Here is a 22,288-nt window from a genome sequence, read left to right as displayed (position 1 = left end):
GATAAAGCATTCCTTTTTCAGCACACTGCCCATCTCTGATTGCAACGAGGAAAAAGACTCGGTTTTAACACTGCGTTAACCCCAGCCATTTTCCCAAATGGAGAACAGGTCTCTGGTTCAGAGCCTTGGGACGTGAGAATTTTAGCCAGAACATAACATTGTATCAAATGGCTGGCACTATAAAGGGTTACCACCTTTTTGCTTAAGGTGCTGTGTTGAGCGAGAGCACTGTTCTCCACCTTCCTTCTTCAGGACACAAATTGGCATTAAAAAGCACATTCTTACAAGAGGTGAGCTAGCATACAGATCAGACAGGCTGAGGTGCAGCTGCCTTTCTAGCACCCATGACTTGAACCCTTCCTTTCCCATTGACTGACGCTCCACTTGTGGACTTGAGGTACCACAGCTGAGAACTGCTATTCCAGAACAACACATGGGTACCAACTCGAAGAGCATGGATTCTAGTAGAGCAGATAAGACATGTGCATCCATAACATGTGGTAGTAAATAGTAAAGGAGGGATAAAACTCTTTAATATTCACAGGGGAGATAGAAATAGTATCCCAAAAGGGGACTTACCTTCTGCCCTAACTTGGAAATTTCTAGATGCCTAAAACTTTATGGAATAACATAAATAATACAAGCTTAAATATATCCATAATAATAGATTTTTTAATACCAACTTATGTTTATTTTGGCAGAGAGAACCTGACTACTTATCAAACCTGCTTTCTCTTCTTCATAGGTACATAGTTGTGCCCTCACGACTGAGTTCTGGCTGATAAATATGAGCAGAAATTATGACTGCTCTTGTCAGGTCTGATTCATGAAAAACTCTTGCCCGTAATCCTTTTTGTCTTTCTCCATGTGGAATGGAAAGGACTCTGATGATCTAGAAGAGGGAGAAGCCGCAAAACTCATAGGCAGAAAATACAAGCATAGGCAGGAGTCCCTCCGTTTTCATGGAGCAGAACTAATAAACTACTGATTTAAGCCACTGAGATTTCAGGCTTTATCTGTTACAAAAGCTGGCAGAAATTTCTATCTGTTCATTTCCAGAGTCTTCCAGATGGGATTTAAAACAGCTATCTTGTCTGAACAGCTTTAAGCAAGAAAGAAGCTAAAATGTCTAGGTGCCTTCAGCACCAAGTAATTAAAACCAGGTAATCTCCTGAGAGACTCACTCAGGCATACCCACACTTCAAAGAGTCCAGCTTGCTTAGAACAGTAGATAAAATAGAGGAATCTGAAGGGGAAACTACTTAACAGAAGTCTCCTTCATTTGATCTTACTCTTCCAAGTAAAACTTACTAACCTTATGAAAGAGAATAGTTATTTTTCTGAAGTCACACCTTTCATCTGGGTGGATCTTGAGGACTGAACAACAATTACCAAAAAAAGGAAGACTATTTTGTTCGTTCAATCCAAAGTGAGAAACATTATTTCAAAACCTAATAACAGGAATGTTTGCTCTTAGCTATGGTTACCTCAGTTTTCTCATTTGTACTATGAGATACTTACCAGACCTTACTATCTACCCAGATAGACAAATCCAGTGCCTCCAACTTACCTAGGAGGAGACTACATCAGGTATGGTTTTTAGTACTTCCTTCAACTAAGAGATTTTATGTCTAAGAAATACCATTTGCAATATTCATGTTTCCCTAAATAAGATAATCAACATATATAGAGCTCTGACTTTATATACATTTTTACATCTTATTCTCAAAATAACCCGGTAGGATAGTTGCTATTATTATCATTTTAGAGATAATAAAACTGGAAATAAGAGAGGGTTAGGAATTAAATATATTTTTATTGTTGCATATCTATGCTCTTATCCAGTTAGCTTATACTGCCCTCCAGATTTGGAGCATTGAGTATCACATTTGTGAGACCATCAACATCTTATGCTAACTACCCTTTAAATAATCCTATTAATTTCAAAGAGATATCTCAAAGCTAGACAAAAACTAATTTCATGTTTAAAAGGTTAAAGTAGAAGAGACATACTCATGTCCAAGTATTTCTATGTAGGCCAAAAGGAGACCCAAAACTGTAGGAAAGCAAATAATTTGCATTTCAAAGAGACCAAAATAAATACAAGAACAGAAGGCTCTCCAGTTTCAGGAAAGATTAAACAAACTATTAATGAATGACTTAGGACAAGCTTTGATAATTGCTTACTAGTCCCTTGAATACAAAATAAACTCATGTTTTGAAATAAATACAGTCCAGGAAAAAGCTTGCTTGGAAAAAGATACCAAATCATACTCTGGGGGGGAAGATGAAGAAATTTTAGGTTCTCTATTTTTGAAAGGATGCACTATTATAAAAATTGTGTTTTTTTTTTAAATAGTTACATTTGCTATCTATTTGAGATGAGATGTATTTGTGATAATGTATAAGGATGAAATAAGTACAGGGTAAAGGTTAGGACTCTGCCTTTGAAGAAGAAGAAAAAAAACACACCAAAAAACATAGAAATACTGGCTCCATTACTGACACAGGCTAACCTTAGAAAAATGACAAGACAAAGGGTGCTTTCCCCTTCTCCTGAAAACAGGTGCTTCAACAGGACATGTAGAATTTTTCAGAGTCTTCCACTCTAGTCAAGGGCACATCACGACTTCTGTATGGCTTCTTCCTAGAAAAATATAGAGAAAAATGTTAAGCTAGTTTAGCCTCTTTTGTGGTAGAGTAAAGGAAGTTGTATTATGACTATTTAGCATTGACAGCAGATTTATAGGCAAATGAGGGCAATATACACAAAAGAGCCAGTATGGGTTATCAAAGTCCTTTCAATAATCTCCCCTTCAGGGGCCTCAACAAATACTAGCTGGAAGTGAATATTTCTAGAGACTGTGGAATAACGACTCAAAAAAAACCAGGTCAGAGATTCACTCATCCAGATCAAGGGAATGGCCAATGAAACATTCCTTTGTTTGTGGGTCCCAAAGAGCCCCAGAAATTGCCCCATAAAAGGAATCCCAGAGAACACCAAGTTACCTATGACAGTTCTAGTTTAAATATGATTTTTCTGATCACCTTACCTCTCCTCAATACATTATAAAGAGATAATAGAGGTGGGGATTAAGATCCTATTTGACTACATCTATGACTTTCTGCTTGTTCAATTTACTAGTTGTATGACCAACTTATGGCAATTTCACTGCATTAAAATACATGAAGAGCTAATTTCATACAGATAGAAGCCTATATAGATAATGCTAGAGTCTAACTAGATGATAATTGCAAGCATTTAATAGTCTCTCCAAGAAATTAGAAATCAAAATGTCATCTTCAGGTGTTTACAGAAATGCTAATCTCCATATGGTTAACAGAGTTATCTACAGTGGTGGAAAACTGCTTACCTATCTGCATGAGCCACTGAGTCATTTTATCATTGTATTTGTAAGTTTCGTTTTAAAATAATTTGACAATAGAGAAACCAAGATGGCGGCATAGGGTAAACACCCGAATGCAGCCTACCACAACAAATTTGAATTTAGAACTGGAAAACAGGGGAGGCATTGCCCTGAAGCGCCGGATGGCTAGCTGAGAGGAGGCTCTGCCATCTGGGAAGGAGAGAGAAGGCACGCTGAACCTCAGAAACTGTGAATGTACGGAGAACTGTGCGCATGAAAAGGCTCTGGCTTACTCCCGGCGCGTGGAGAGGAAGGGCCAGACAGAGATTGCTGCTGGTTTACTCCTGGTGCGCGGAGAGGGCGGACAGCTAATGCACAGCTGGCTTTCTTGTTCGAGAGGAAAACAGAATCAGCCTATTGCTCTGATAGACGGCCCCAGACAGGGAGAGGCCAGACTGTCAGGCAGTGGGCAGAGATCTCTTGGAGGTGTGTGAAGCCAGAGGCCATTACTGCAGGACTTGGGGAGGAGCTGACAGGAAAACAAAGCTTATCTGCACCAACCCAAGACTCTGCCCCATCCAAGCTGAGCACAGAAGCTCTCCCAGAGGCTGGCTTTCTCTAAGGAGGGACTGGCCTGAATCCAAAGCTTGTCTGTGCCTGAAACCAATCTTTCAAAAGTCTTCATGAACAGGACTTTTCTAAGGCCAGACTGACAGGGAACCAAAGATTGTCTGCGTCACCCTGAGACCCCGCCTTATCTAAGCAGAGTACAGAAGCCCTCTAGCTGAGACACTGCTGATCCTAACAGCCAATTGGCTTGGAGATCAATGCTTCCCAGTGATACCAACAATAAGCAAGGCTTAACAAGAAGACTGCACACACAGCCCACAAAGGGCTACACCTAGACTGTCCACCGCAGGTAACTGGGAAGGTTGTGCTACTGGGCTCTACCAGAACACCTATCACACAAAGCTATTCCATCAAATCAGGGAAACAACTAAAATGCAGACAAGAGGAAGGACACAAAAGAAGGAGATGGAGGAAAAGAAAAGATTGGACATTGAGTTCAAAACTACAGTTATAAGGTTATTCAAGAATATCCTAAAAAGGCTGATAAAATAAATGAGACCTATGAGGATATGAAAAGGGAGCAACTAGAAATAATAAGGGATCAACTAGAAATGAAGAAAACATTTTCTGAAATAAAAAATATTATACAAAGTCCTAAAAACAGACTGGAAGATTGCAAAAATCAAGACAAAGATTTAGAACATAAAGAGCCAGAGGACACTCCTCTGCAGAAGGGAGAAGATAAGAGAATCCAGAAAGTTGAAGATAGTGTAAGAAACCTCTGGGACAATTTCAAGTGAACCAACATCAGAATTATGGGGATTCCAGAAGAAGAGAGAGAGCAAGATACCAAAAGAATACTGGAAGAAATAGTGAAAGAAAACTTCCCCCACCTGGGGAAAGAAATAGACTTACAAGTCCAGGAAGCCCGCAGAACCCCAAACAAAAGGAATCCAAGGAAGACCACACCAAAACACATCATAATTAAAATTCCAAGAGCAAAGCAGGTAGTTACCTATAAAGGAGCACCCATACCATTGTCAGCTGATTTCTCAACAGAAACCATGCAGACCAGACGGGAATGGCAAGAAGTATTCAAGGTGATGAATAGCAAGAACCTACAGCCAAAAATAACCTACCCAGCAAAGCTATCACTCAGAATCGAAGGCCAGATAAAGAGCTTCACCAATAAAAAAAAGCTAAAGGAGTTCACCACCACCAAACCAGAATTATATGAATTGCTGAAGGGGGTTATTTAGGAAGAGGAAGAAGATAAAGATAAAAATTATGATCAACAAATACGTAACTACATAACTATCAACAAGTGAATCTAAAAACCAAGGGAATTAAAAAATCTGATGAACAATATTAACTGGTGAATATAATAGAATCAGAGGTAGGGAAGGGGAGTGGACTGAAGGGGAGTGGACTGATGATTCTCGGGGAAAAGGAGAGTAGGGGTGCGGGAAGAGACTGAACATAAACTGTGCACCTATGGATGAGGACAATGGGGGGTGGGGAAAGGGCAGAGGGTATGGTGGAACCTGATGGAGGGGAGCAATTGAGGGGGGGAAGAGGATCACATTTGTAATAATCTGAACAATAAAGATTTATTTAAAAAAATAATTTGACAATATTATAAAACCTATTGGGTGCTCTCCAAATCTGGTTTCATATTTCCACATTAATGTTCAAGTTGATCCTTGAGATTGAAAGTTTCCATTTCCTCCTTACCAAAATGAGTAAAGCAAAAAGGATAAAAATACAATGCTTTGGGGGATTACTGGGAATCATAGAGAAAGATAAACATTATAGTGTAGAAAAACAGTTCAAATCAATTGTTTCCTGCCAGGTAGGGTATTTTGCAGTTCAATCTCAAGTTCATTGGGTCCTTCAATGAACCTGGTGACTCAAGACTTGCTCACACTAAAATGGATTTCTCTTCATTTTCAAATGTTTTATACAACTTTCACAACTCTTGATTATCTAACTTAGGTGCAGACCAGTAATTCTGAGTTTACAGTTTAGACACCTGAAAGTTATAACCTGAGATGTATTTTAGACACCTTTATTCATTAAATCATTTCTTTTACTTTTTCCCACCTCATCACCCACCTCTCTCCATTTGAGAAACAACTTTACTGGGGGGAAAGTTCAATCTATGCTTTGGTATCTTTTTCAGAGCTAGGTGAAGGTTTAAAGAGATTTCTGTGCTATTCATTTATTGTCTTGTGCCCTTGTTCCATTGCAGTCAGAGAACTAAATTAATCATAGAATTCCCAGGCTAAGCAATTTATCATATCGTATCATTCATCAAAGTAATGGTTTCTCTTCTAAACTTTCTTTTTTAACAACATACAACCATCATCTCTTTGCTGTGTTTTTGAAAACAGCAGCTACCTGAAATTCTTCATTTCTCCTCCATTCTACCAACCTCTTTCTCTATATCACTGTGTCACCATTTGAGGACCTTCTTCTGCAGTGTCCCCCTAACCAATCCCCAGAGAAAGTGGCACACATTCTGTCTTACTGGATATTGCTTCAATTATCTCATAGAATTTTAATAATGGCAGATATTTTTGTGCTGAGCATCTGAAATATACCACCTGTGATCCTTTCTGCTTTATTTTCACAAACAGGAAATGATGAGAAATATTGATGGTATTAGCCTACCCATGTCCCATAGCTAACAAATGTCAAACTCAGAATTTGAACCAGGTATTTCTGAGTCCAAATGTTTGCTATTTCTATTCTTTTATATTGCTTCTTTAAATCTACTTCCTGACGTTTTTGTTTGTATTTCTTTAACTAATAGAGTCGAATATAAATACCTCACACACAAGTATGAAACTATCCAACTTCACATAGTAATCATTGTGCCTGAGCATCCCTTTGATCAGAAGCAATGGAGAGTCCCTTGTCAGATCCCTACAGATTTTAGTTTCCTGTTTTATTCTTAATGAAATGAAGTTCAACTTGTCAAACCTTGGTCACAGTTGGACATTGTGAGAAAGCTTTGATTGTACAACTTCTACTGACAGTGAAAGCTAAATGGAGTCAGCAGTTTGCCCTTCTGAACTAAAACTGAGATATATTTGAGGTGAGAATAATAAAGCACAACTCTCCTACACAGTTTCTAAACTACATCAAAGAACTATGATGAGGTATGGCCCAAGTTTATCTCCTTCTGCAGAGACAGTAGTAGAATGGGAGAGATATTCCAGATCCCAAGGGGCCTGCCTGCTTACTAAGTACTTACCTATCCTTCTTTGTAATCATCCTTCACTTTGACTGGAACCAAAATAACCATTTTTAAAATGCTAGATACTATCCAGCTAAATTGAGCTTCTTTCTGGTTAAATTGCAGCCATGATTGGATTAGATGCTGTCATTTCCATGTTAGACAAACTCGGGGACAGATTAAGGGGATTTATTCAAGAAAATAACCTTTTCCAAAACCACAACTGAAATAGGATGCCAGCTATCTCCTTATCTAACTAGTGATGTGTAGCTTGAACAAACACTGCCAGAAAAGACTGCTCTAAAAAATAGCTTCCTCTTCACCATCAATTTAAAATAAACTGAAATGCACAGTGTGTAATAAAAAGTTTTATCTTGAATGTAAAGTCATATAATTGTAATAGGAAAAAGTTTTTCCTGCCCTACCAAAGAAATACTAAAAAGTATTTGAAAAAAATCTTATTTTAAGAAGTATAAAAGCATTAATCTGCCTAGGGAACCCACACATCTTGGCCCCGTGATAGACATATAGGAGGGAACCAGAAATTCCAGATTGTGTTACTGCTATTAAGCTTCCATCTCAGTGAATGACCATGTCCCATCCACTCGACAAAAGGCTAGAAATCATCTGTTCCTCACATCCAATCCTTAACTATAGCACTTCTCTTCTGCTTCAAAGCTTCTCTTGGATCTGTCCCTTTACCCACGCCTACTTCTATGACCCGATCGAGAGAAATTTTATTCTGTCTTAAATTAAAGCAACAGATTCCTGAGTTTCCAGCCTCATGTTTTCTGTCCTGCAAGTCTATATTTTTATTGCTGCAGTGCGATTAATCTTTCCAAAATGGAAATCTGATCATATCGCTCTTTTCATAAAACACTTTAACGACTGGTCATCGCCCTCGGAATGAAGGGCAGACAGTCCATCACAGTTTACACACCCCTCATAAATCATTCCCCTAATTATCTTGTTAGCCTCGACTCTCTCCTGTTTTGCTCCAACCAATCTGAACTTCTGTAATCTTCCCGTCACAGCATGTTCCCCAAGATTTCCATGCCTTTGCACATACTGTTCACTTTGCCTGGAACACACATCTCACTCAACCATGTTTGAGGGGAGGGATAAATAGAAATACATCTCTGCAGGGCTACTATATATTTTCCTTGAAGCCATTTGTAACTTTAAGTAGATTGTAATAAATTAAAGATCTATACCACAATCTCTAGAGCAACAAATAAAAATAATGTAAGAAAATATATAGGAAATTAAAGGAGAAATTTAAATGTAATATTAAAAAATAATTGATTAAAACAATCTATAATAATAAAAACATAATATGCAAATCGATCAAATGGCTGAACAGCAGAATGACCTTCTGGGTGAAGCAAGGCTGTGAAGGCCTACTCATGCACAAATTTTATGCATCAGGCCTCTAGTAGGACAATAAAAGATAAAGAAAGGAACAAAAAAATCAAGAAACAAACAACATATTTCATTAAAGTGGCAAAATCTAATGAAACTATATTAGTAATTACACTTAGTTTAAATGGATAAAGCAGTGTTAAAAAAGGCAAAGATTGCAAAGATCATTAGACTGATTCAGAAGCAAGAAGTAGCCACACGCTGCATATAAGAGAAGCTCTTCACTACAAAGACAAATCTGTTGAAAGTAAAAGGATGGAAAAAGTATACCATGAAAACATGAAGCTTAAAACAGCCTGAATGGCTATCTCAATCATTCAAAATAACCTGAAGACAAGGAGTATTACCAGACACAGGATGGACTCCTTTCAGTGATAAAAGATCAACACATCAGGAATTAATCATGTGCTTAATAGTAGAGCTTCTACATGAAATAAAATACATGAAACAAAAATCTATAACACTTGGGGAAATATAGACAAATTCACCTTCATAGTTGTAGATTTTAACAGGTATCTCTCAGTAGTTGATAGAACAACTTTGAAAAAAGTTACTAAAGACTTGAAAAATCTAGACAACACAATCAGCCCTATTAATGACTTTTACAGGCCACTGCACCCCAAACAGCAAATACATCTCTATTTTAAGTGCACATGGAATGGTCACTGAGATTGATTTCACACTGGTCCATGAAACACTCTCAGTAGATTTTGAAAGATTGAAATTTTGAAGAGTATGTTCTCTGACCACAACAGAATTAAATTAGAAATAAGATTATAGGAAAGACTTAAATACTTAGAAATAAGGTAGGTAACTCAGTTCCCAAACCATCCATGATTCAAAATAGAAAGTACAAATTAGAAAAAATGTTTTGGCTAGAATAATTTAAAAAAAAAAAAAAATATATATATATATATATATATATATATATATATATATATATATATTATTGTTATATAGATAAATTATATATATATATAAATTTGTTAAATGCATGGAGATAATTATAGTTTTAACAGCTTATACTAGAGAAAAAAAATAAATGATATAAGGTTCTGCCTTAGAAAAATAAATAAAAAGAGTAAACTAAACCCAGAAGAACCTATACCAAACATCTGTGTATATGAATTACACTATTTCCTTATGGTACATTTCTAGGGGGAAAATAGGTTCATGAGATTTACTCACTTTTGGAGGTGATGGATATAATATTGTATAAACCGTTTTGATGATTTCAGAGATGTATATCTCCAAACTCGTTACATGCATTAAATATGTACAGCTTTTTATATGTCAATCATACCTCAATAAAGTGGTTATAACAAATGTCTACAAAGACAAAAAGTGACTCAAAGAGATTAACATGTTTAACATTGATATATTTAAAGTCAATATATTAACTAACCTCATTGGTGATTCTGAAGTTCCAGATGATTGTACCAGTTTATATTCTTTCTCTCAGTTCTTGTTAATCCTGAGTAAAAATAATTATTGAACTTTGTCAATTCAAAAATGAATTGCCTGTTGTTTAATTTGCATTTATTTGCTTACTAGTGAAGTTTTTTTAAAATCTTTTTACGATATTAGCTGCTTTTAGTTTTTATTACATTCACCTCTTTTCCTTATAATTAAGAGCTGTTTATTTAGTACTATCTTCAATCAATTATGAATCTAAAATATATTGTTTAGTTCAGCAATTGCCTTTGTGTGTGTTATTTGCTCATCTGTTATTTTTTAAGTGCGTAAAATAGTAAAAATGCATTTACTAGGACTAAAAATAGAAATCATAAGATCTATAGCACAAGATGAACGCCACTTATGATTTCTATTTTTAGTCATAGTAAATGCATTTCAACACTATTATAAAATTATTGAGCTTTCTTCTTGTATTTTTATCCTAAATTTACCTGGAATTTATTTTATTGGAATTTATCTTCGTGAAGTTTATGTGCAACTTTTCCACTCAATATCTAGCCAAGTATAGCCAATCATTTATATTTTTTCTCGCTGAATGAAAGTGCCACCTTTCACATACAGTGACTTTTTAAATATATTTAGATATAATTCCTGATGTTGCATTGACTGTATATTTTTGTATCACTATCATGCTGCTTTATTATAGTTTTATAAGTTATATTTAAATATCTTATAGGGTAAGTCTGTGTTTATTATCATTTTTAAAAGTTTGATTATTCTCATATTTATATTCTTCAAAATTAACTTTAGAATTTTTCAAGTCCAAAAAGTAATCTTGGTTAGATGTATATCTATCTAATATCAATCTTTCTATTAAAATAAATAGTGCATCCTCCTTTGATAAGCTTTGATTAGTTCTGTATATTTCTTAAGTTTAGTCTAAGGAATTTGTGTGACCTTTTTTTCAGAGATTCTGTGACTGGAATTATTTTTTACAATAATATATTCTGCTTTATATAATCTGAAAAAACAATTAAATTTTATAACATGTTGATTTACTTAATTTTCCTATTTGTTAGTATTTTTAATTAATTTTCTTTAATTTTCAAGGCAGACATTAATTTGATCTATAAACAATAGTTTTACCACATTACTTCAATAATTAGAACTCATATTCATATATAATTGATTTTGCTAGCACTTTCTATATCTTTGCCTTGTTTCTACATTTTGGCAACATTTTCTAGTTGGTTATTCACCATTAAGATTGATCCTAGTTTTCATTTATGAATGATTTGTTGATGTAGAGCACATGTGTCAAACACAAGGCCCGCGGGCCAAATCCAGCCCGCCAGGCCTTGCAATGTGGCCCGCACCGCGCTGTCATCACTGCACTCCGCTGTCAGTTTATGACATTGTCAGTTTATGACTGTTCAGTAAACCATTCGGCCCACGATTTAGGCTGGATTTTAGATTTTGGCCCCTTCTCTGATTGAGTTCGACACCCCTAATGTAGAGCATTATACCTGCACATAGACAGAGACATATATGTTAACACTGTGATTGGAGACCTGTACTCTTATTAATTGCACTTTTACAATTCAAGAGTAGACACAGAAGCTTGTCAAATACCTTTTTATCTAAAAATATTGCTTTTGAGTTGTCACGCATAAGGTAAAGTGTTTATGGTGAAGTGTATGCTGGGAACCTCGGGCTGAAAAGCACAGCTCAACAACCACTCTTGTGACTCATGTTTCCTTAAGTATCTGCAGTTAAAACAAACTTCTGATCTCATCTGGTACCTCTTTGATTTCAGTTTACAGGCTCGCTGGATTTGAACTTGAATATGAAAGAATGATAGCTCATTTATTATTTAAAAACATTTTTCTTAAAATTCTGACTCCCCCTCTTCCGTATTTAACCTCAAAACTGGAGAAAAGCCGAAACCGGTTTGGCTCAATGGATAGAGCGTCGGCTTGGGGACTGAAGGGACCCAGGTTCGATTCCGGTCAAGGGCATGTACCTTGGTTGCAGTCATATCCCCAGTAGGGGTGTGCAAGAGGCAGCTGATCAATGACTCTCTCTCATCGATGTTTCTAGCTCTCTATCTCTCTCCCTTCCTCTCTGTACAAAATCAATAAAATATATTTAAAAAAAAAAAAAAACTGGAGAAAACATTTTCATCATCATTGCTGTGTTAGTGCCTTGTCCTAATGATAAAGACAAAGAATGCACAGAGATTTTGATGCTCTTTGTATCTCAAAAAAGAAAATCCTTTCATACATCAAAGTTACTAAATTCTGAAAGAAGTATATTTTCTAATTAAAGGTTCTTTTTAAAGTTAAAGAAAACATTACATATGTAAGGAAAAGTCCAAGCTCTTACACTGGGTGTAGCCTTTCTTTTGTCTTTGACCCTATAGGCTGGTGTGGTACGGAGCTTCTGTTGGCTTCATTTCCAACACAGGACAGCATCCCAAACAGGAGAGGTGCAGACACTGGTGCACACTGAGCAGCTTTTCTCTTCGCCACTCCCTGTTTTAGATGAGTTCAAATAGAGCCTTTTGCAGAATGTATGTGGCTTTGCCTCACAGTCTATGCTAGACAATGTATAGTCTCTGATCGTTTTCTTTTTTTTTCAGTTTCTTTATTGGTTATGGTATCACATCATTGCAGTCATCACCCCATTCCCATCTGATCGTTTTCAAATACTGTAATTGTCCTGCCTCTAGGGAGCTACTGTTATCATCCCCATCACCTCCCTGGTTCAGCCAAGGAAAGCGGGGTGCAGGGAGGTGAGACCCTTACCCGAGACCACGCAGCTCCTGCTGGAGGCTCTCCGCTTCCAGTTCAGCTCTGCATGATGCCCAGCCCTGCCTGTGCCTCTCCACTGGACTTCTGCCTCTTTGCCTCCCTTTCCCTTCCCCTGCGCTGACTCACCTTCTCCTCTCTCTCCTGCTGCTCCCCCTGCAGGCCCGTGACCAAGGCGCAGACGAAGAGGGGGAGTCATGCTTCACACGGCCGCATCATGCTGGCAGCCGCTCCTGGGTCTGGCCGTGGCGTTCATCTTCGTGGGGTCCGCCCTCGGCTGCCCGGCCCGCTGTGAGTGCTCCGCCCAGAACAAGTCTGTCAGCTGCCACCGCCGGCGCCTGGTGGCCATCCCGGAGGGCATCCCCATCGAGACCAAAATCCTGGACCTCAGCAAGAACAGACTGAAAAGCGTGAACCCGGAGGAATTCATCTCGTACCCTCTGCTGGAGGAGATAGACCTGAGTGACAACATCATCGCCAACGTGGAGCCGGGAGCCTTCGGCAGCCTCTTCAACCTGCGCGCCCTCCGGCTCAAGGGCAACCGCCTCAAGCTGGTCCCCCTGGGGGTGTTCGCGGGGCTGTCCAACCTCACCAAGCTGGACATCAGTGAGAACAAGATCGTCATCCTCCTGGACTACATGTTCCAGGACCTGCATAACCTGAAGTCCCTGGAGGTGGGGGACAACGACCTGGTGTACATATCGCACAGGGCCTTCAGCGGGCTGCTGAGCCTGGAGCAGCTCACCCTGGAGAGGTGCAACCTCACCGCCGTGCCCACCGAGGCCCTCTCCCACCTCCACGGCCTCGTGAGCCTGCACCTGAAGCATCTCAACATCAACCACATGCCCGTGTATGCCTTCAAGAGACTGTTCCACCTGAAGCACCTGGAGATCGACTCCTGGCCTCTGCTGGACATGATGCCGGCCAACAGCCTCTACGGCCTCAACCTCACCTCCCTGGCCATCACCAACACCAACCTGTCCGCGGTGCCCTTCCTCGCCTTGAAGCACCTGGCCTACCTGACCCACCTGAACCTGTCCTACAACCCGATCAGCACCATCGAGGCAGGGATGTTCTCCGACCTGACCCGCCTTCAGGAGCTGCACATCGTGGGGGCCCAGCTCCGCGCCATCGAGCCCCACGCCTTCCAAGGGCTCCGCTTCCTTCGCGTGCTCAACGTGTCCCAGAACCTCCTGGAAACTCTGGAGGAGAACGCCTTCTCCTCCCCGAGGGCTCTGGAGGTGCTGAGCATCAACAACAACCCGCTGGCCTGCGACTGCCGCCTCCTGTGGATCCTGCAGCGGCACCCCACCCTGCAGTTCGGGGGCCAGCAGCCCATGTGCGCAGGCCCCGACACCATCCGGGAGCGGTCCTTCCAGGACTTCCACAGCACCGCCCTCTCCTTTTACTTCACCTGCAAAAAGCCCAAAATCCGGGAGAAGAAGCTGCAGCACCTGCTGGTGGACGAAGGGCAGACGGTCCAGCTGGAGTGCAGTGCGGACGGGGACCCCCAACCTGGGATTTCCTGGGTGACGCCCCGAAGGCGGTTGGTCACCACCAAGTCCAATGGGAGAGCCACCGTGCTGGGCGACGGCACCTTGGAGATCCGCTTTGCCCAGGACCAGGACAGCGGGATGTACTTGTGCATCGCCAGCAACGCCGCTGGCAACGACACCTACACGGCCTCCCTGACGGTGAAAGGATTCGCTTCAGACCGCTTCCTTTATGCCAACAGGACCCCTATGTACATGACCGACTCCAACGACACCCTGTCCAATGGCACCAACGCCAACACCTTCTCCCTGGACCTCAAAACAATACTGGTGTCCACAGCCATGGGCTGTTTCACATTCCTGGGAGTGGTTTTGTTTTGTTTCCTCCTCCTTTTTGTATGGAGCCGGGGGAAAGGCAAGCACAAAAACAGCATCGACCTGGAGTACGTGCCCCGGAAAAACAACGGTGCTGTCGTGGAAGGGGAGGTGGCCGGACCCAGGAGGTTCAACATGAAAATGATCTGAGGGTCTACCACTCCCACCGGTCTCTGTGTCACTGTCCATAACCAGTAGGACTGCCTGGCACAGCCGATCGCGAGGTGGAAAGGCAGCTCAGGGCAGCTGCCCCTGTGTCAGAGCAGGGTCTGTGGAAGCAGGAGGACTGCTTATGGGGACAGGACGCTCCATCTAGAGGCAGGCAGGCTGGCTGGTGTCAGAGCCCTTCCCACAGTGAGATACTAGTTGTTTGCATTGCAAATGTTGGCATTCTGGGGGTCTCGGTAAGGAACCTGAACCTTGGCTCATGCTCATGGATGGTTATTCAGCATTTTCTACCACTGCAGAAACAAAAGAAAAAAATTAAAAGGAACAACCTACAATGTAGGATTTACATATTTCAAAAAAGACACATTTGTCTAAAATATACTCTACTGAAAAATTTGTATCTATGATTATCCTTTATTAAACCCTTGCATCATACCATACTGTTGGTTTGACACCACAGAGAGATCAATATATTCTTTATTCTTCCTTTTTTTTTGAAACATATATGCTGTATATGTTTTAAAGCAATATGAATGAGAGGTTGTGCTTTTAGTTACTCACCACTATAGATCCAAGAGTGATTTCACCTTCCTTTACGTCCAGATAACCCTGAGACCAGATCCCCGGAGCTGTGTGGAAAGATGCATTTGTCTGATGTAGGATGCCAAGAAATAAGACCCAAGGCAAAAAACTGCTCAACTCTGTTAACTTCTGTTACTATAAATAAAGGCATGTGCCTAGTTTTGATACAGAATGGAATATTTTTTATACTTGTGATATCACACTGGACCAGTTTACTGTAACCAAGCCCTTGGTTTCTCCAGAAGCTGGTAGGCCACTAGTTGTAACTGTAAAATGAAGGTAGGTGGTAAGAATGAAAACAATCCATTCAACGACAACTTGGTATTTCTCCCATCGGTTGCTATTAATGGGTTAATAGGAAATGAAAGAGCATATAGTTATTATATAGTACTCATGGGGTAATATTCACCTCATAACTAAGATCAAGAATTCAGATGTTTCAAAGCTCTCTGGATAAGTTCTTCTCAGATGCCAACACAAACCAGGGTGATCCATGCAGAACATGATGTTAAGACAACTAAGAGGCCCTTTAAAACATATAGCTGTCTGAAGACTGGAGTGTTGCCAAAGGAAGCATCTAGCAGCTCTGATGTTGTCTATCCAAGTACTAGAGACAAAGTATTGCTTTGAATGGGTAACTTCAGGGTTTCTCCCTGCTTCCTTACTAAGTAGAGAATTGGTTCTTGTTTTGAAAATTATCCTGTGTAGACCAAGAGGAGTCTGTCTTGTTTTTAAAGAAGTGGGGAAAACAAGGTAGATTAAAAAGTGCTTACCAATTTTCCCCTAGATATTGCCAATTCAATTTTTTAAATGATTGTTACTCAAAGTTAAAATGTTATAGTTTGTTTTTTAAAATGGCATCATGCCATTGCCACCAGTAATCTGGTTCGAGTAAGATATAGTGTAATTTGTTAAATGTTGAGTGAATGGATTTTCAAAATACATTCTTATGACTTCAGAAAGCATTGGATATAGAGGGTATTTATGAATGTGATCTATTGAACAGCACAGAACAGAGAGGAAATTCCTACATTTCCCACATGTTGAGAGAGACCTGAAAATGAGCCCCCTTTTGGATAGCATATAAACTGGAATACAAGGTTTGCTTCTTCACATCAGATTGGGGCTTTGACATTCAAAATCTGGCATTTGTTTTAATATTTAAAATCTTGAGTAACTAATAAAATTAAATTGCCTCAATAAAAAAGTGGCAGGTCCAGAAATTGTCTTGCCAATTGGCTAAACCCATTCTCCCTTAATAAACGGAGGAAAATGAGATAAAAATTGAAGACTTGCCTGTTTGAGTCATTTGTAATTTGACTTTCCTGAGGATTATCATAGATCTTTCAGAAATTAATTCTCCAATTTTGTAATTACTTTGTTTTATCTAACAATACAAAACAAGATCTGTTATAAATTCTAGCAAAATTCCAACTTCTGTGCAAAAGGAATGGATCTTTCGAATTTAAACAGAGAATAAAGATAAAGAAGGTAGAGAAACAGTCTATCTTAATTTTCCAGTATTGTGTGGAGCAAATACTTAACTGTACAACAACAGAAACAAACGTTGAACCACTAATTAAAGGGCTTTGTAATTTAATTGTTTTCAGTCAAAATTGATAATTTTTATGGAATTGGATTAAAGTGAATCTATCCTTGAAAACAATTAGTTTTTTTTTTAAGTTAATTATTCCATTGGCAGAGGAGAGATTACACTCTCTCAAAGTTTCCATATTCCGGTCCATGGGAAAACAGCTACTAAGATATTAATAACCATTCTTCCAAAAAATAGTCCCAGAAGCTAAGTTGGAGAATGCTGCATTCTATAACCACCTCTTGGAAGTTCGAAATCCATGTGAGCCTCATAAATACTCCAAAAGTTCCTGTAAACAAGATTTCTCTTTAATGTTGTTTGTCTTGGGGTTTCTCTAACTTACTTGAGCATGGAGCACTTCTTTTCATGTCTTAACTGTTATCTGGAAAAACCAGTTCTGCAGAACCCACTTTGGTCAACATTAAACTAAAATATAGCATGCTTCTGAAATACTCCTAAGCTCAATGTTCCTAACAAAAGAAAAATTGTGTATTTGAATTGGGCTCCAGTAGATTAAGAAAAAAAAAAAAAGGCATACTTCTTGTTATATATGATCTGATTATATAAATGTACTGGCCAGATATTTCTAGGAGAACTTTCTGCCCGAAGCATCACAATCATGGATTTATAGGTAATTGCTCATTCGATTTTCTACTCTCTCACAGTTGGAGCAGATCTTAGGTTCCTTTATACATCTGCAAAGCTCTCATCTTGGGCTCCTCTGCCTGGAGTTCTGGGCTCTAGGATTCAGTTTCACAAAAGGAGCTTCCCCTCGTGACTTCAGATTACCTCTTCGTAAGATCTAACTAGGTCATGCAGAGATGAACAGCTCAGACCAGCACGTGGCCAAATTTTCCCCTTAGGAGCCATCTCTGAGTCATCTTCCCAGAGGATTTTTCTCTTAAGAAGTTGTTTAGCCCAGCATTTAGTACTTGGGCAACCAGTTATTTGTCTGTGTATACTCAGCATTTCCAGAAAAGTATTCATTCTCTCTAGACATTAAATCTCTAGAAGGAAGAATTGCCTGATGGTCCGAAACAATTGACCCATGCCCCAAAATGTCTGAAACCGTCTTATGGTAACTCACCAAATGATGTGCTTATGTGTTGCTGGCAAGGGATTTCTCCTCTTGCAAATTCTCATGTTACTCACTTTTTAAAACCTCTTTCATTTTCATTGTGTTTATCATTGAGTTTTCTAAATATTCTCAAAGTTTGAAAATGCCAAGTATTGTATTGCCAAGACTGGTACTTCCTAGGTTCTGAGGACACCTGTCAGAACTCCAACTTTGTTCAACTTTCTAGAAAGTTTGCTCATTGCCAAACAGCTCCCCAGTAGAACAAAAACATTCAGAATTTGCTCTAAGGTGGATTCTTTTTTTTTGTTGTTCTATCAAACTTTCTGTTCTCAGTTCTTAGAGGAGCTCAGAAATATAATAGAAAAATATTTAAATCGCACCTGCATTGAAGCCTGCCTTTTGTCATTTTCCAAGACTCAGGTAGGAGCAAAATATCTGAACAAAAGAAGAAAAATTGATCATGGAGAAGAGAAAGTGAGTAGAGCCCCAAGTAAATTAACTTACCCTGACAGGGTCTCCCTTCATCTGCATGTCTGTCAAGACATTTGTTGTAACTGCAGGGACTGGGCTCAGAAGCTGTTCAACACAGAATGTGTCTTGGGGCTTTCTAGGGAAGAACAAAAATATATTATTTTTAGTTTTAGAAGGCTAAGAAGTGACAAAAGATATATCGAGAGTTTAAAGAAAGGTTGGAGGGAGACACTGGATCCATTTTAATTATATTTCCTTTATTACTAATTTTGATAGTTTTCTTCTAACTAAAGAAAAATCAGAGCTTATGTTCTTCTTTAACTTTCAGAGGAGTCTTTTATACCAGCAGTTCCCTGTGTCCTGCTCAACCTTATATAGCTCACATGAGCTATTCCACATGAATTTGTGGCATGTGAACCTAGAAACAAAACCTTTGGGACCAAAGCCATTCACACTACTTGGTAATTAGGCAAATATTTATCATCTTTGTTGCTGGGATTAAGGTATGAGATGCTCCCCATTAGACTATACATCATATGCTTGGTTATTTCCACTGGCTTTGCAACACTGGCTTTGGAAGTTCCATACTTTCTGATAAAAAATCCTTGATATTTTCTGATTGAAGAGTTTTGGAGCCTTTATGTGTGGAAAGCCTTGAGGAATGAAATATTATCTGACTTGTTGATTTTAGAATTGCATCTTTAGGTTAGGCAATAGCTTCTTGGTACTTTAGCACACTTGACATGACTCACTCAGTTACTCCTTCAAGAGCCATTCCCATTCTCAGTTCTCCTTTAAGAGCCTTCTCATTCTCACTCCAGAAAAAGTAGGACAACAGGGGAAGGACAACCTTGTAACTTAAGTCTACAAGGTCAAAATGATAGCCTTGACATTTGGGCAACTTACCCAACAAAAACTGGGTCTAGGGCCTAAGTCTGGACTTATAAGGTGTTAGCCAAGTAAACTATGCTTTAAATGAACAATGATAGGTTTTCAAGTCTGAAGATGGTTTGTCTGTTTTGGGAGCAGTGAATGTAGCTGCAAATGTTCTAAAAAAAAATGTTAGAGAATGAAAACTGCTTATCTTGTGTAAGCTTTTCAACAGATTGCCCAAAACAAAATACTTGCACTCTCCTCTCCACCCCTCCCCACTCCCCCTTCCCCTCCCCCCGTCCCCCAAAAAAGGCATGATTAAGAAGTTTGCAAAAAGTTTGTTTTTTTTTAAACAGGCCTGGAGCTGATGTTCCTCTTTCAAAATATGGGAATGTGATCAAAACAAGCTTGCATGCGCCCCAGAATGCCCTTTTCCTTTGCCAAATCCTTTAATGTCTCTTCCTCTCCCCAGAGGACATCCTGAACAGGAGAAGGAAGACAGCAGAGACGACTACCCCTCTTGAGACAGCCCAGAGAGAGCTGAAAGCTCTGGTGTCACCCACAGCTCCCTTTCCTGACACCACCCTGCACTGCGCCCTCATTCCCCCTTGGCCTTACTCACCACTGTGGCCTTCCAGCTGCTGTGGTACCTCACAATGAACCCTCTCTCCAGGGATGTCTTCTTTCATTCCTACTCAGAAATTCTTGGATAATTGTTAGACTAGAAATTGCTTTAAAAATAAACCCCCAGCCTATCTCGCATAACACTTTTAAAGTGATTGTGTGATTACTATTCACAAAATCACAAACTGACAGCAATCTACAGGTTAAGTGATATTCTCTCTCTCTCTTCTCTCTCTCTTTTCCCGCTCTCTTTCTCTCTCTTCCCCTCTCTCTCCCTTCCTCCCTCTCCTAGAAGCAGGTGAATTAGTATAAAGCCAGCCTTAAGTAGAAGCTTATTTATAGCCTTAGCAGAATGAGACAAGAGCTGGTACAATCAAGAGAGTCTGCATATTTTAAGCAAGTCTTTACTTTTAATATGCAAAATAGCCATTAGTCAACAACAAAAATGCAAATTTACTTTCCACTAAATTGGTTAACTATATTAATTCCAATGAAGTTCAAAAGATATCTTTCCATATTGAAAATGGGTCACAGTAGAAAAATTTGTGCCTATTCTACAAAGGCAAAAGGAAAAAAAGCAGAAATGTTGCCATGTTAACTTTCTTCATTTTGCTGCACACCTCCTATTCTAAATTGCTTTAATATCATCACTCTCCACTAAAAGATAATCAATATAATCTACAATACCATATAATTAACAAATAATGATTAAACGAGATAAATTCAGACTTGCAAAAAAAAAAAAAAAAAGTTCTACCAATCTCTATAGCAACATGTGTCCAGCTACACGTGGATTCATATACATATCTATGTGATAGTAAGAGACGGGAACTGAGTCATGGATCAGCATTGTTTAGAAAGTATTTGTATGAAACATGTTCTTTTCCTCCCCAGTTATAAAATCAGGTATACCACACACATATGCACTATCTTTTTCTGTTTTCCACTTGGTGTGGAATGCCCCAAATCATAATTGAAAAGTTATTGTTTATATATACATATATAAATATGTGGGGGAGGGTGGTATTTTTATGTGTTTAAAATGTAACTGTTTTAAAAGTTGATAAGCTTGAGCAAAATGGGGGAAAACAGAATGTGTGTCTATGTTTTTCTTTAATGTCTTTTACCAAAATCTATTCTGGGAACATCCCATGATTGAAAGTACTAAACCAACAAGCTACAAAACTTTTTTTAAAATGCCTGTTATCTCGTTTTTATTTGCAAAATGTTAGTGCTAATGACAAAAGCATAATGATTTAGGTTTGCATCTCATTGACTAGTATTATTGATTTCTTATTGTAGGCATGTTTTTTAATATTTAAAAATAAGTTCTTATTAATATGTGAAATAAGTTAAAAAAAACAACAACAACAAAGGGCTTAAGCATCTGACATCTCAGTTAAATCCATTGGGGTATGATTAAGAAATTAAACATAAAAGACAATTGGAGTCACATGTTAGATGATAACTACTTATTGAGAGAAGTAAGTTATATGAACCTTATCAGAAACATTAAACATCTTTAACACTGTTATTAGATCAAATAATCTCTAGTCAAAAAAGTAGGTCCAGGGAATCTAATATGTGTTGGTGGAAACCACTCAGAGAGGGATACAAGGCCAGGCTATCTGGTTCTAGGCAACATTTCCAAGGCCATGGCATGACGTGCTGGATATCCAAGTCTAGATAATATCAACCATACTATACAGACATTCTACTTTAATGAAGATAAATACTGTATCTCTTGCAAAGTTATCTCATATATACTTGAATTGGTTACATAAACTAATAATGACTATAGACATGACTTTAGGTATGAAATATATTTAAGAACTGAAGAGTTCAGCAAGCCATACATACATCATCATCACATCATTTTCTCTCTGAGTTAGCTTCTACTCAACCAACTGTCAGTGATTCAAGACACTGTGCAAAATAGAAAGGCACACACACAAAGGAGAAATATTGTATCTCATCTTCAGGCAAATTGATAACAAGGGGTAGAGATGGTTTGTTAAGTGTTAAAGAGGGGGGAAAAATGAATATGTAAAAACTACTTTTGTTTAGTCATTTTGTTGAAAATGAAGGTGCTCTCTCCTTATCTTTTGTACTTAAAGGAATAGGCTTTAGGGAGATGAGCTGAGTTAGTGGTCATCCTATGGTACCATCTACACATACACACACACACACACACACACACACA

The 22,288-nt window shown here is 38.8% G+C and overlaps 1 protein-coding gene across 1 annotated transcript in view; it reads left to right on the top strand.

The window, feature by feature from the left end:
- Nucleotides 1–15,552, top strand: part of LINGO2 (leucine rich repeat and Ig domain containing 2) — a 582,223-nt gene extending 566,671 nt beyond the window's left edge. Inside the window, exon 6 of the mRNA XM_084898269.1 lies at nt 12,990–15,552. Coding sequence (XP_084754395.1) covers nt 13,025–14,845 — 1,821 coding nt within the window. The 5' untranslated portion in view covers nt 12,990–13,024 and the 3' untranslated portion in view covers nt 14,846–15,552. The remainder of the gene's footprint in view (nt 1–12,989) is intronic.
- Nucleotides 15,553–22,288: the final 6,736 nt, after the last annotated feature.

This window comes from Pipistrellus hanaki, assembly GCF_964339955.1.
Source record: "Pipistrellus hanaki genome assembly, chromosome: 11".
Classification (NCBI taxonomy): domain Eukaryota; kingdom Metazoa; phylum Chordata; class Mammalia; order Chiroptera; family Vespertilionidae; genus Pipistrellus; species Pipistrellus hanaki.
Note: the sequence above shows the minus strand (reverse complement) of the source record. Positions and strands in the feature narration are given on the sequence as shown.